This window comes from Schistocerca americana, chromosome 6, assembly GCF_021461395.2.
Source record: "Schistocerca americana isolate TAMUIC-IGC-003095 chromosome 6, iqSchAmer2.1, whole genome shotgun sequence".
Classification (NCBI taxonomy): Eukaryota; Metazoa; Arthropoda; class Insecta; order Orthoptera; family Acrididae; genus Schistocerca; species Schistocerca americana.
Genome location: NC_060124.1, coordinates 249,858,978 through 249,874,987, shown reverse-complemented (window position 1 = coordinate 249,874,987; position 16,010 = coordinate 249,858,978). Strand labels below are relative to the sequence as shown.

The 16,010-nt window shown below is 42.4% G+C and overlaps 1 protein-coding gene across 1 annotated transcript in view; it reads left to right on the top strand.

Moving 5' to 3' along the window:
• Positions 1 to 16,010, top strand: part of LOC124620075 (dynein axonemal heavy chain 1-like) — an 804,068-nt gene that overhangs the window by 289,654 nt on the left and 498,404 nt on the right. The window contains exon 24 of the mRNA XM_047146741.1: positions 15,258 to 15,376. Coding sequence (XP_047002697.1) covers positions 15,258 to 15,376 — 119 coding nt within the window. The remainder of the gene's footprint in view (positions 1 to 15,257; positions 15,377 to 16,010) is intronic.

Genomic DNA, 16,010 nt, shown 5'->3' with positions numbered 1-16,010 from the left:
CTGATTTTATCCTCATGATCTCTTTGCGAGATATATGTAGGAGAGAGCAATATACTGCTTGACTCCTCGGTGAAGGTATGTTCTCAAAACTTCAACAAAAGCCCGTACTGAACTACTGAGCATCTCTCTTGCAGAGTCTTCCACTGGAGTTTATATGTCATCTCCAAAAGCTTTTGTGATTACTAAATGGTCCTGTAATGAAGCGTGCTGCTCTCCATTGGATCTTATCTATCTCTTCTATCAACCCTATCTGATACAGATCCCACACCGGTGAGCAGCATTCAAGCAGTGGGCCAACAAGTGTACTGTAACCTACTTCCTTTGTTTTCAGACTGCATTTTCTTAGAATTCTTCCAATGAATCTCAGTCTGCCATCTGCTTTACCAACGATTCATTTTATTAATTTCAGGACTATTAGTCTCTTTCTTAGGGAAGAGGGAAGGACAGGTTGGGAAAGTTTGAAAAGGAAAGGCAAGTCACTCAGCCCCTAGGATTAGAGGGCAAGGGCAAGGTGCCAGAGAGAGTACGTCAAAGATGGTGCCTTGGTGCTGTGTCAACCTTAGTATGGAGATGACAAGTACAGAGGGAACAGTAAAGCTGGATTAACGGGAAGAATAGTGAATAGTGCAGTTAAGAATGGGAACAGTATTTTTAAAGTCTAAAGATGCTGTAATTGTAGGTTGGTCTTTCTTTAAGGTATTCTCTGAAATAATTTGTAAGGCCCATAATGTCTCATATGTTCTTTGGATTTCTACAAAATTCAAAATAGTCTCTCTCGATACAGGTTTCTACCAACATCTCTCTGCAAATAATTCTTGGTCGTATTTAGCAACTGTGACTTACTAGATTGATGATTTAGTCATACTTATACCTAAAAGCACTATCCTTATATGCTATTGGGATTATTCCATTAGTTTGAAGTTATCTGGATACTTTGCCTGCCTCGTATATCATACATACCAAATGGAACAATATTTTCATGCTTGGATTTCACAAGAATTTTAATAATTCTGAGGAAATGTTGTGTATGGCAAGAGGCTTGTTTTCAGTTGAATTTTCCAGTGCTGTTTCACATTGGTCTCTTGCTATCACATTTTCATCATATTTACCATCCTGTTTCATATTATTGTCCTCATGTTTATTACTTTTATAGACACTTTCTGTATGTTACCTTCATACGAGTGTTATCTGCTTGGTTTTGGTTTTGAATCTGACCTCCTAAACTTTAAAGAGCTGCTACTCTTTCCTCCAGAGTTTTCTTTATTTTGTGTGTAAGCAACAATTTATTTTTCTTATAGTCATGCATCCCTCTACAGCTTTACATTTTCCCTCTAGCCAATATGTACTTACCACGAATCTCATTTTTCATACTTGGGTGTTCTCTTTTCTCTGCTTCATTTCTCGCATTTTTATATTTTTCTCCATTGATCAGTTAAATTATCTCCTGTGTTATCCAAGGATTTCTGCAGGGACATAGATATATTAAACACAGAAATGCACAGTACTGATGTACTAGCTATTTCCTCAGACTTCCCCAGTTATATGAATGCCACATATATTTCACACATCTATGCCTGATTTCTCTCCTGATGTATTTTTCCTTTCTATTTACCTCATCCTTCTTCCACCTATTTCATCACACCCTGTCCCTCTTTCACCTGCTTCTTCACACCCTGCCATTCATCCACCTGCCTCATCACACCTTTCTCAGTCTACTTCTCCTCTTCCTGTTTCTGTCCATCTCTTGTACTACCCCATTTTCACCTCCTTTCTCCCAACCGCAGTGTGAGGTAAGTGGTTCTTATACCCACACAGTAATTCCCATGTGCACCAAATTTGGTTCCAATCAATCAAACGATTTAGAATATGTGGAACATAAGTACATACAAACTTACATTTTTATAATATGCGGGCTTTTTGCCTGAAGGTTTGCCTATGTACATGTATGTCACTGTCCACAAATCTCCTCATTTCCTCTCTCTCTGTCTCTCTCCTCCTCCTCATTCTGTCTATCTCCCCTCACTTCATCTCTTCCTGCCCCTATCTCTGTCTGTCTCCTCCTCCCATTCTCTCTGTTTTTCTCATCCTCCCACTTCTCTGTGTGTATTCCTCCTCCCTCCTCTTCTGTCCCTCTCATCCTTCCTGTTCAATCCTCCTACCTCCTCTTTCTGTTCATCTCCTCACCCCAACTCTCTGTGTCAATGTCCTCCTGACCCCCTCAGCTCACCACCTCCTCCTCCCCTTTCAGTCCATCTCCTCCTCCCCCCTTACTCCATCTCCTCCTCCATACTCTCTGTTTCTACTCCTCTCCCCCTCACTCTGTTCACATCATCTTGCCTTTTATCTTTGTCTATCTTCTCCCCCCCCCCCCCCCTCTCACTGCCCATCTCCTCCTCCCCGTCTCTCTGCCTCTCTGTCTTGACGTCCCGTGTCATTCTGTCTATCTCCCCGCCCCCAACAATCCATTTCATCCTCTGCTCCTCTCTCCCTCCGTGCCTCCCCCCCTTCCCCCTCTCTGTCTCTCTATCCATCTCTTCTATCACATCTCTCTGTTCATTTTCCCTGCCCCCTTTCTCTGTCTACCTCCTCTTTGTACTCTTCTCTCTGCTCGACTCCTACTCCTTCTCTGTATACAGTCCCCCCTTCTTTCTGTCCATCTGCTCCTTCTTGTCCATCTACTCCTTCCTGTCAATTTCCTCCTTGACCCTCATTCTATTCATCTCATCCCTCAACACAATGTTGATCTCCTTGTCCTAACTCTATCTCCTTGTAGCCCAAGCCCCTGGCTGACAGGCCATCTCCTCTTCCCTCCCCCCACCCCTCTGCATCTTCTCCTCATCCTCTCTCCATTCTTCTCTTCCTCCTACCTCTCCTGGTCCATCTCCTCCTCCCCCTTTCTCTGTCAGTCACCTCCATTATCCTTTCTTTCCTCATCTCTTCCTCTTCTCTCTTTCTCCCCCTACCTCTTCTCTGACCGTGCCTCCTCCTGCTTCTCCCTGTCCATCTCTCTTCCCACTTACTCACTGTCCATCTCGTCATTCCACTCACTGTGTCAGTCTCCTTCTTCCTCATCCCAGTTCATCTCCTACTGCTCCCCACTCAGTCCATCACCTCCTCCTCTACCCTTACTCCATCTCATCTTCCTCCTCCTCTCTGTCCATCCACTCCTTTACCCTGGCTCTGTGCACGTCATCTCGTCCCCTGTCTTTGTCTGCCTGGAGCCATCTTTTTTGCACACCATATGTAACAGGGATGTCCAAGAACTATCTGATCTAGTCACAATACCAGCTTTCAATAGCTCCTTGAACTCCACTTGTATTGCCAGGAGCCTTGTCTGGTGAAGGCCATCTCAGACAAGCAGTAGCAGGCTCACCAGGTGATCTGCAGATATGGTGCACTGTCAAGTAATGACGCTTCCAGTCAGTGGCAATCAGATGGCTGAGCACTGCAATTCTAGCTGCATGCAGCCAAAAGGATTGCCCTCATTCATTGTAGTAATTGTCTTGTTCAGCTAAAAAACAGTTGGACCCACAGACAACATCATTATGACAAACCCGAATGGTTTCTGCACTGTTGTATGGGCACAATCAACTCCAATACAGATGACATGGTTGATATATTGGCACTGCAGCTCACTGTATCGAAACTCCGGTTTTTTAAATTCGATGACAGATGAAAATGAGACAAAAAATCCACACCAAATGTAAGTTCTTCCACATTGACAATAATAATGTCCAAATAGGCTCTTATTGAAGACCCAAATACGTTGTCATTGCGTCAAAGCTCTGGGAGGAGGGGGGGAACAGTGCTACTGCCCAGGATGGCAAAATTTTAGTTTTAGTGTGGCTTCAAATGAATGGATTAAACAAAATAATAACAGTTTTCCATAATTAAAGAATGTGATAGTAAGTTGGTGATGATTTCAGCCATAAAATCTGTTTTTTTCCGGGAAATTACATATAATCTCATGAAACAGATTATAAATGAAGTGCAGGAGTTTTGACACCTTGGGTGCATCTTCCAAAATAGCAGAGCTTGCTAACAGCAGTTTTGTCAACTCCATGTGTGCCTATAGAACACTTAAAATGTACCTGTGGCAGCTTGAAAGTTCCTGTAGAAGTGAAAAACTCTACAATAAGGAAATAAAGATATATGATAGATGTGATGACCTAATGCTTGCTATACAGCAGCCTTACACATCTGTGTCAGTATCATCAAGAAAAATACATTATAATACATAAATAAATTTAAAAAATACTACCGGGTGATCAAAAAGTCAGTATAAATTTGAAAACTTAATAAACCATGGAATAATGTAGATAGAGAGGTAAAAATTGACACACATGCTTGGAATGACATGGGGTTTTATTAGAACAGACGCGTGAAATATCTCTTACGCGCGTCGTTTGGTGATGATTGTGTGCTCAGCCGCCACTTTCGTCATACTTGGCCTCCCAGTCCGTGCGATTATTGGCTTTGGCGTTAACTGAAGTCGCAAGTGTATCATGATCGACCGACATCTCAAGGGATGCTGAAAGACAACATCCTACGCCAATGCCTCACCATAACTCCGGACATGCTTTACAGTGCTGTTCACAACATTATTCCTCGACTACAGCTATTGTTGAGGAATGATGGTGGACATATTGAGCTTTTCCTGTAAAGATCATCATCTTTGCTTTGTCTTACTTTGTTATGCTAATTATTGCTATTCTGATCAGATGAAGCGCCATCTGTCGGACATTTTTTGAACTTTTGTATTTTTTTGGTTCTAATAAAACCCCATGTCATTCCAAGCATGTGTGTCAATTTGTACCTCTCTATCTACATTATTCCGTGATTTATTCAGTTTTCAAATTTATACTGACTTTTTGATCACCCGGTATATGCACTACCTGTCACATGCCACAGTCTTGTGAATCGAGACATTGTGACTAAGTGGCATTTAACATGAAAAGTTGCATGGCATCCATCCCCTGCTACTCCCTCTCCTTTGGATCTGCCAGTAATACCATTCACATTGATTTTCTTTTAAGTTTTGTCTCATTTCCTTCACTTTCTTGGTACTGAAGCTATAATCAATAGATATTAATATTAAGATCATATGGAGAAAGAACCCTTTTGAACCTTCTTTTGGACCTGAAAGAATTAACTGCACTGCACAAACTCTTTATTCAGTTTTACCATATTTCAAACTTTGGATTTCAACAATTTTAGTTAGTGCTTAACTGTTACTTCTCAGTACAATAAACGAAATTGCTTTTAGAACTGCTTGTTTTGACCCATAAATCGTGCTGATGGCATGTCAGAAAGCACACCTTTTCGATGTCTGACCAGAGACGTTTTTCCTGTATCTGTTACAGACACACTAAATAGCTGCCAGTGATTTATAGACTTTTTCAACAAATAAAGCATATATAAGTCATTTGCTGTCCTGTGACCATCCACTTCACACAACAGAAAGCCTGACGATGTCGCTGACTGCAATACTCAGCTGTGCTGGTTGCTGCAGATCTCATACCGTCTACTCCCCTCTGCTCAGGGAATGAGAGAAAGTGAACAGATTTTAGTTATAAACTCCATGAGCGACATAACTTAATTTTTGATTGACATAATTATGAGGTGCATTAAGGTTACAACACTGCCAACTATTTTTCTCACAAAACTGATCACGTGAAAACTCTGAAACTTGTGTCATTTCTTGACAAATCTCCCTGCAGCTGTAAACATTTTTCATAATGTCAGTTACATAATTCCTTGACCATTGCAAATGCTGCTTTTAGGAGTCTGATTTAACCACTGGAAAATCACATACATGCCTCACTCATTGTTACAATCAGTGAAAATAAAATCCTATTCTTCCCGTCATCATGCATAAGGATTGTGTGGTAACATGCTATGGATGCAGCATTCGTGGCACCCACCTGCAGTGCTTTTATTGCAGTTTTAAGTATTAAAAACATTCATTACTCTCGCCGCTGTTGCTAGAATTTTATGTGGTATACAGTGGCATCTCTGCATGCACCCGTAATTTTGGAGTTTCACTCAAAATGTTTGAATTGTAGACATTCCTCTTCTGTTTTACTGACTGGAGCCTCATATGTACCTCTGGCCTTAGACATACTTACATCAAAAAGATGTGTGTCAGAGTGATGTGCGCAAATAAGGTCTCATTAATGAAAAAGGTTCACAATGTCTGGAAATGTGAGGAGGGGATGGGGAAAGGGGCACTTGAAATTTTCACGGTACGTGGCAGAATCTCTGGAGTCAGCCCTGCATTCTATTTTCACCATAAGTTTTGATGCATGAATCGTTACTGCAGCGAGTATATGCTGTATTAATGAGCAGGTACAACACTCATCTGGGGGTAAACACTTACCTCAGACCTGGAATCTGCAATAAAACTTTTACCGGAGATGAGGTTGTGCATGAATAATTTCTGTTAATGTTGCAATGCTAATGAGATTGCATTTGCATGCTGCCTTTCATCCCTTAGTTGCGGACACACACATTGCTGATGACAGATGTTGGCATGTTTTAACATCCATCTGTGGCATTTGGGTAACAGCGAGCTGCATCTCCAAAATGCTTGTAATATCAACTCAGTTTTCCAGTACTCATATAAAATCTGTGCCAATCATTTTTCTGGCACATAAAATTGTTATAACGTCAAGTTGAACACATATATTTCAAAATGACACAACACATATAAGTCACAGAGCAAGTTGACAAGCAATACATGTGAACATGGTAACATTTGAATGAGCACTGAGTCCAAGTCTAGCAGCCGCTGCCTAGCTGGCCGCTTAGGTGATGCAGCTGCAGCATGGCTGGCAGACAGCGCCGCATGTAGAGGACGCACGCAATTGTGCAGCGGCACTTTGAATGAATGTCGAGTCACAACACTTATCCACCCTTTGAAATTGTTGCACTGGTCTTGATGGAGGTGGCCTGGAGATGGCTAACGTCCATAGGCGTTGTTTGACTGGCCGTAAAGTCTTGAGGAGGAGGCTTCCCGTACGGACGGAAGTGTCCGCCAATGATAACGGGTCGAGATGACAGGAGACATAGGGGTCGAATCTGCTGGGGCCCCGTGCACCAATCTGCCCATTGTGGCAAGTCCAGTTGATATAACAGGAGACATGGGCGATGTGTCGGCGTCTGTAGGAGGAGGAGGTGAGTAGATTGGCTCCGACAGAGGATGGTCATCCGGTTCCTGCATGGGCACATCTCCTGCTGGCGTCCGTTCTTGTGCTGGCATTGCGATGATGGTGAGAGGGCTGTATTGTGAGTATTGAGAGATGCCAAGATCCTGAGCGTCAGGTAGAGCCGAAGGTGGTGTAGCGGCATTCGGAACAGGCGTTGCCGGCACACGAGGCAGAAGCTGGTCTGAATGACGCACTGCAACACTCGTGTCCATCTGGATTTCATAGAGGCATCGGCACGGTGTTGTAAGATGTGGCCCGAACTCCATTTTGGCCACCTGCCATATCCCCGTACCCAGACGTGGTCGTCGGCGGTAAACCGGCCAAGTGAAGGCATCTGCAGCCGTGAGGTGGAAGGCCGCAGAAGATGAAGTAGCGTGCGGGGCTGTCGGCCATGTAAGAGCTCAGCCAGGCTGTGGTCGACCATGGGGGTGAAACGGTAAGATGCCAGAAACTGGAGAAGCGCATCATCAGCAGCAGAAGAAGTCAGAAGTTTCCGCATCTGATCCTTAAATGTGCGGACCAGTCGTTCAGCCTCACCGTTTGATTGTCAATGAAACGGCGGGGCCGTGACATGCATAACGCTGTGATGAGCACAAAAATCCGCAAATTCGAAAGAGGCAAATTGCGGACCATTATCAGTAACAAGAGTAGAGGGGAGGCCTTCCAAAGAAAAAATGCAGGCGAGAGCACTTGTGGTTGCCGCAGTGGTAGGCGACGTGCAACGGACATTGAAAGGAAAGTTAGAGTAGACGTCAATTACGAGGAGCCAATAAGTACCTAAAAAGGGTCCCGCGAAGTCAGCATGAATGCGCTCCCAGGGCTTCTCAGGCGAAGGCCACAGTGACAAAGATGACTTCGGAGCGGCGGCCTGTGACTCACAAGGGCCGCAGGCAGCGATCATGTGTGCTATTTCAGAGTCGATGCCAGGCCAGTACACATGACGGCGCACCAGAGATTTTGTGCGACACACATGTCAGCACCTTTGGTGAAGGAGGCGCAAGACCGAAGCATGCAAAGATGCAGGTACCACAATACGTGCGAAGCATTGTCAGTGGAAAGAAGGATAACACCATCCCTAGCTGTGAGGTGGTAACGCAAAGCATAGTAGTTCCGCAACAGATCAGAAGCCTTAGGGGACGGACGATCAGGCCAACCCTTCTGAATACAGCATAAAACCCGGGAGAGGGTAGGGTCAGAACCCGTGGCAGCCTCGAGCCAGTCCCCGGTGATGGGGAACCCGTCGACAACCCGCTGCTCAGCAACATCCAGGTGAAAACACAAAAGTTCGTCCCTACTGAATGCCAGATCAGGACCCATGGGAAGGTGAGACAGAGCATCAGCATTTGCATGTTGAGCCGTTGGCCAGAAATGAATCTCATAATTGAAACGAGACAAGTAAAGAGTACAACGCTGGAGGCGGTGTGCAGCCTTGGTGGGAAGTGACATTGATGGATGAAACAAGGAAACAAGTGGATTGCGATCCGTAACAAGATGAAATTTGGAGCCATAGAGAAAAACACCAAACTAATGAAGAGCATAAATAATGGTCAAAGTTTCTTTTTCAATTTGAGAATACTTTTGTTGTCATCCGTGAGCATTTTGGAGGCATAAGCAATGGGTTGTTCTGAACCGTCAGAAAAACGGTGCGCAAGGACTGCACCGACCCCGTATTGAGAGGCGTCTGTGGTAAGAACAAGATGTTGGCCAGACCGATAAGTAGCCAGGCACGGGGCCTGTTTCAGCATAGTCTTCAATTTCTGGAAAGCCGCATCTCATGACGTGGACCAGTGAAAAGGCACGTTTTTATGCAACAGGCGATGCAACGGCTGAGCCACTGAAGCTGCAAACGGTAAAAACTTGTGATAGTATGCTATTTTCCCCAAGAAGGCCTGCAGTATCTTAACAGATGTAGGGCGAGGTAGGGCATCGATCGCAGCGACAGTTTGCTGAAGTGGATGAATACCATCCCGAGAGAGTTGAAACCTCAAGTACGTGATAGATGCCTGAAAAAATTGTGATTTCTGAAGATTACACTTAAGACCAGCACTCTGCAAGACATGAAAAAGTGTGCAGAGATTTTGAAGATGTTCTTCAGTGGTGGAGCCAGTGACAACAATGTTGTCCATGTAATTTATACACCCAGGGACAGGGAGCAATAATTGTTCCAAGAATCGCTGAAAGAGAGCAGGGGTGCTAGCAACCCCGAATGGCAAGCGTTGGTATTGATAAGAGGCCGAAAGGCGTGTTAAGGACCAGAAACTGCCAGGAAGCAGTGTCCAGAGGAAGTTGATGATAAGCTTCTGACAGGTCAATTTTAGAAAAATACTGGCCTCCAGCAAGTTTAGTGAACAGTTATTCAGGTCGGGGATTGGGTAAGTGTCGATGATGCATTGAGCATTTACAGTGGCTTTGAAATCGCCACAGAGACGAATATCACCATTTGGCTTAGCAACGACAATGACAGGAGAGGACCACTGACTGAAAGTGACAGGAAGCAACACCCCTGAAGTAGTGAGACGATCCAGCTCCCGTTTTACCCGATGACGAAGGGCCACAGGAATGAGCTGACCCCGAAAAAACTTGGGCCGAGCAGTGGGTTTGAGCATGATATGAGCTTCAAAGTCGTTTGCATGGCCTAACCCAGGAGAAAAAAGGGACGAAAATGTCGTCAACAAGGAATCCAATTGAGCATAAGGAATAGCGTTAGAGACGATATTGACAGTCATCTATGGAGAACCCAAAAACACGAAAGGCATCGAAACCAAAAAGATTCTCTGCGTTACTCTGGTCGACGACAAGTATGGGAACAGTGCGAACGATGGATATGTAAGATACCTCAGCATTCAATTGTCCCAAGAGAGAAATCTTCTGTTTATTGTACGTCCGTAATTGCCAAGTGACAGGTGGCAGGAGTGGAGAACCCAACTGAAGATACGTCTGAGAATTAATTATAGTGGCAGCAGAACCGGTATCCACCTGCATGCGAACATCTCGACCAAGGATTTGGACAGTGAGGAATAACTTCGCTGAAAGGGAAGAAGTGCAATTGACAGACAACACAGAATCAGAATCAGCGTCATGTTCATGAACATCATGTATGCGGTCGGATTTGCAAACGGAAGACACATGACCTTTCTTTTTGCAATTGTGACACACAGCCCAATGTTGGGGGCAGTCCTCGCGTGAATGTTTTGTAAAACACTGCGGACATGAAGGAAGTTGCCGGGGGTTTTGCTGCAGTTTCTTAGCGGGTTGTTTACGGTTAGGCCGAGGCTGCGCGTGGGAGCGCACTGCGGCCATGTCGGTCGGCGGGGACGCGCCGCACGCGTCGTCAACAGCGCACAGAGGTTGTATTTCCCCAACATCACCCCACGCCTCTATTTGCGCCCCAGCGGCGCGAGAAATTTCAAAAGACTGTGCGATGGAGAGGACTTCATCTAGAGTCGGATTTGCCAACGGAAGGGCACGTTGCCGAACTTCTTTGTCGGGCACCAACTGGATAATAGCATCCCGTACCATGGAATCGGCATTGGATTCTTTGTGAACGTCAGTAACAAATTGACGCTTTCGACTGAGGCCGTGAAGTTCAGCAGCCCAAGTGCGATAGGATTGATGTGGCTGTTTTTGACAACGATAAAAGGCAACACGAGAGGCTATCACATGCATTTGCTTTTGAAAATAGACAGACACAAGTGAGCACATTTCAGAAAAGGACAAAGACGCAGGATCTTTCAAAGGAGGCAATTGCGACAACAACCGATACATTTGAGGTGAAATCCAGGAAAGGAACAGAGACTTACATGGTTGTTCGTCCGTGACATGAAATGCCAAGAAGTGCTGTCGAAGACGTTTTTCATAATCAGACCAGTCTTCCGCCGTCTCGTCGTAAGGAGGAAAAGGAGGTATAGCCAACGACGAGAAATGCCCCATATTTGACACCACAACGAAATCATGAATCGCCGATGTTAGAAGCATTTGCTGTACAATGAGACTTTGCAATAGTTGCTGACAGTAGCCATGGAAACCTGTGAGTCAACGGTGAAAACGAAAAATCCACTACCTCATCGCCAATTGTTATAACGTCAAGTTTAACAAATATATTTCAAAACAACACAACACATATAAGTCACAGAGCAAGTTGACAAGCAATACATGCGAACACGGTAACATTCGAATGAGCACTGAGTCGAAGGCTAGCAGCCGCTGTCTGGCTGGCCGCTTCGGTGGTGCAGCTGCTGCATGGCTGGCAGACAGCGCTGCACGTAGAGGAGGCGCGTAATTGCGCGGCGGCACTGTGAATGATCGGCGTGTCACAACAAAAATCTATGCCAACCATTTTTCTGGCACCCTGTCTGCTGGTCAGGAGTATGATGATAGCAGCAATGGAATTTGTACTGCTCTGTTGAGAGCTTTCAAGTTTAAATGTGCAACTTGATCATCTAAAAGTTTGACCTTTTGCTCTTTTGTTGGTGCATCTGCACTCATCACACGTTTAAGCACTAGTTATGGCACTTGCTGCTTCAATGTACTTCAATGACAGCTGTGTTGTCTCTCAATTTTAGTGCATACAGAAATTTCAGACAGGGCATTCGCTACTGCGTCAGCCATCTGTGCCAGGGCCTGCAATGACAAATCTTGTGTTGTTATGGCTGTACAAATACTAGCTGGTAATTTACATAGCCTTAGCACACATAGCAACTGTTCAGGCAGCAGATCAGGACCTGCTAAAGCATGTAAAACTCAACATTTGAGATGAGGAGCTGTTGTCCTAGCTGTTCATCATTAAAAGCTTTCTGCTGCTGAATCTCTGGCAAAAGTGTGTAGCATTGGATGTGTGCCTGCTTAAGTGAGGTGTAGCAGTATTGTGATAGAACACCTTTAGTTTCTTCTATCACTGCTCCCTCGAAATGTGCAACTGCAATTACATACCTGTCATGGCTGGTGCACACTCCCGTGTTGTGGAAAGATGCACTCTGTGTGCATGAATCACATCTGTGGATGATTAGGCCCAAACAGCAGAAGTTGAATATGACCCTAACAGGTTGTGGAATACACATCTTGCTCATTTTGTCAGTGGCTGCATGTTTCAGCATAGCTGAAGACATGGTTTCTCCCATTTTAAATTCAGTCTCTGGCATTTGTGATGTTGCATTCATTACTATCACAAGAAGGGAGGTAATGGTGGTGGTGGTGGGGGACAATTTTCTGTTCCAATTTTCCTCTTAAAGGCTCACTTCAGAGTCACCACTATGAGTAATTTGTCAACAAGAAATAATGCCCATATAAAATCTGCGGACATGATGATTAGTCAGTATGTTCTTTTTATTGCACACACACTAAATTGTGACAAAGCATGGAAATGCAAAGGATATCTGACAAAACTCTCTATCTATAATGAAGACACTCTGCTAAATCAGCAATTCATCTTCTGTCTGTTGTGTCGGCTACAAGCACAGGGACTGATGTGACCACAAGCTTCTTGTCATTGGCAGATTCATTCATTTTCTGGAAAAGATAGCTAACATGTAACCCAACATATGTTTGCAATATTATATAGCCCGGTGGAGTTGATTGCATTTTTTAACCACATGCTCCCAAGGAACCATGAAGGATTAACAATAAATTATCTTTTAGAAAGAAGCAGCAATGTGACATCATAGAGCTTGTCCTTTCATCATCAGCTGCACGAAATACTTCAAAATTAATTTGTGCAGCTTTGGATCATCAGCTGTGTCTGTTCTTTCAGATATGCATGTAAGTATTACAAGATGAGGGAGGCACACGACGATAACAACATTGGTCTATGTTCCTCATTGTTGTTCTCCATGTTGTGGGAATTCAAATGAGGTTGGAGTGTTAGGTGATGAATTTAATTGACCAGAATCTAAGGCTGTAGACAGTGTGATAGCTGAAATTCGGGTCAGTCCAGGGAACATTCACAGATAGCCAAAGTGGTTAAGGGACCATATGCACAAGTGGGAAAACCCGGTATGCATATTTTTTGTGTTTCAGTTGGGTGATAGATTTATATCTAACACAGCTGATGTCAAGGAATCCACAGTCAGCCAGTTAATTTCAAAATCTTTCAAAGATTTATCCAGCACACAGAGGTCTTCCGTGAGTACTGCCACTGTACTAGAACAGATGAAAAGAAGTGTTGTACATTTCAGATTATGCAGTGTTTATTTCATCTGAAACTAAAATGGTCACTGTGCCAAAGAAAACTCAGTTGCAGATATTCAACCCTTTCTGCACCTTACTAACACTAATTATACACTGAACTTGTTACAGGTAGGCACTCTGCTTGTGACTAAGTGCTCAATTTGCTGTTGCAGTGCTAGATAATAAACTTTATTGCAACGTAAAAACCAAACCATAACTCATACAACTCCATTAAATAGCACATTCAACAACAGAATAAAATATATATAAAAGCAAAGAGAAAATGCAAGTCAATGACTGTGTCAAATTTAATCATTAAAAATAGTTATCACTTGCACATAGCATTACGTATCATATAACACAGCACTTCATTACTATAGTTTTAAGGGCCAGATCATACGTGAAATTACCAAACAGCTCCTCTTAATTGGATTCAGTATTGTGGAGCAGGAAACTTCAGTTGGTGACTCAGCTGTTTTCCATAAACATGTCCTGGAGGTTCATTTTTGAAAGAATTTATACAGTTCAGAGATGAATGCAGTCAGTAGCATAATCGAGCAAAGGACAAAGATAATTTACCATTTAGAATATAATGTCTGTATGTGTAAAAGATTATTTATCCAATGTCACTGTGAAATTACTGTTTTAATGAGATACCTGTGCTCATCAATTACTAAAATTCTAATTTTGTGCTAAGCATAGTATTAGAAGGCCACAAGAACTCACAGTTTCAAAAGTTGGAGAAGTAAAGGTCATCATATAGCATCATGTAACTGATGTGTTTAGCAGCATACAAGTACATAATCAGAATTGAACTCGTTGTTGTCTGCCTAACTTTGTTCCTTCTGCTGCTCATGTTTCATTGTGAACTTTCCATTATCATCCTGTATTTCATAGTTTAGAAGATAGCAGCAAAAATTTAATTTCTTTTGCTGAATTGTACTGAACTAAATGTGAATAGGCATATATCACCTTGAAAATAATCTAGACTGGAAGTGAAACATAAATAGTTTATAACAGTTACAATATACTGATTCAGGAGATGCTACTGGGAGAGGGGGGGGGGGGTATCAAATTTTATTTTAAGGAAGCATTTCATGTATTTTCTAGTACAGTACTTTACAATATTTATTTTTAGAACATTTCATATTCTTATTGATATTGTCATGTTTTACCGCAAAAAGAAAATCATTTAATTTGATTTTTCTATTACTAAGTGGCAGAGCAACTTTGTATTTATGAGTGAAAGCACAGTGTTAATACTGGCAAAAATCCATGACATTGAATATTTCGTTTATAATTTAGATATATTGGTCATACATTCTATTTGCAATGTTTGTTGCTCTAGGATAGAATTTGGAGTGACTTCACCACATTATTTTTTAAATTTCATCTACAGATGGAAAATTAGAGTCCTGTAGTAACAACAAGTTGCAACAAATTATGAAGAACACCTTTTTATTCTCATTGCAATGCAGAATTTTTTTAACTTCAACTGAAGACACAGTTCATACATTTATATTTGCTTGCTTCAGCAAGGCTTAATGTTTACTGATATGTCCCAACAGTTGCAACTTTGATTTGGAAGATTTGTAAAAGATGTAGAAAAAATGAGCAGTTATAGTTTGGAACATAAGTAGAAGAAATAGAAAAAAATTAAATAATCATAAAACACAAATGATAACAGGACATAACATGTTGGAAGTAGCAATAGTTGCTGTATTTCTAGATTTTTATAACAAATGTGACATTTAGTATTGTGCAATAAAAATTTTATATCCACATAACACCATGAAGGAGGAGGTACATTTTTTGCTCCATAATAAGAAAAAATGAGCAGTAGATTTTATTCAGATTATTCTTAAATATTTCTTATGCTTCCTGCAGACTTCATGACGGTGGTTTCACAGACACAACTCCAGATGGTGAACCATCTGTTCCTATGTGGCAACACTGGTTGAGTGGTGTAGAAGAGTATATAATTGGTCCCGAGACGAAATTTGAAGGTATGTTTGATGTAATTATTTACAACTTGTAACCGCTATTCTGATAATATAAATATCTCCAGGTGACTTGTGATGGATGTAGAATGAAATACATTGCCCCTATGTATAGTTTCACATGCACTCTATGATGTATTTCACAGTCAATGGAAAGAGTGAGGTCACTGTACAGTTAAGGTATGTATCAGGCAATAGACTGGCGTATAGACAAGATTGAACTTGTAGTTTTGGACGTTTTGTGCTTCAGAGCTGACAGACTAACTTGGTAACTCCTACCTACCAGTCATAAAAAAGCTTTGTTCCCCCAACCTTACTCTACCACTTACTTATCCCCACCATCCTCCACGGTTGCTAACCCCATGTAACTCTAATGACCCACTTCAACACTGTTCTTCTTATATTCTTCCATGATTATATCTACTATCTAGTGCTTGCTACTCTGCTGAGGTGGTGCCATGAAATGTTGTTACGTATTCACAAACAAACATATATGATACATTAAAAATTTATGTAAAAATGTCCAAATTGTGTTATAGTCTATAGAATATGGAAGATCTTGAGAGCACCGTAGAAGCCAAAAGAAATACGATTCAGTACATGTTTTTTCATGATGTCATCAGATTGATGGATTTGCAAA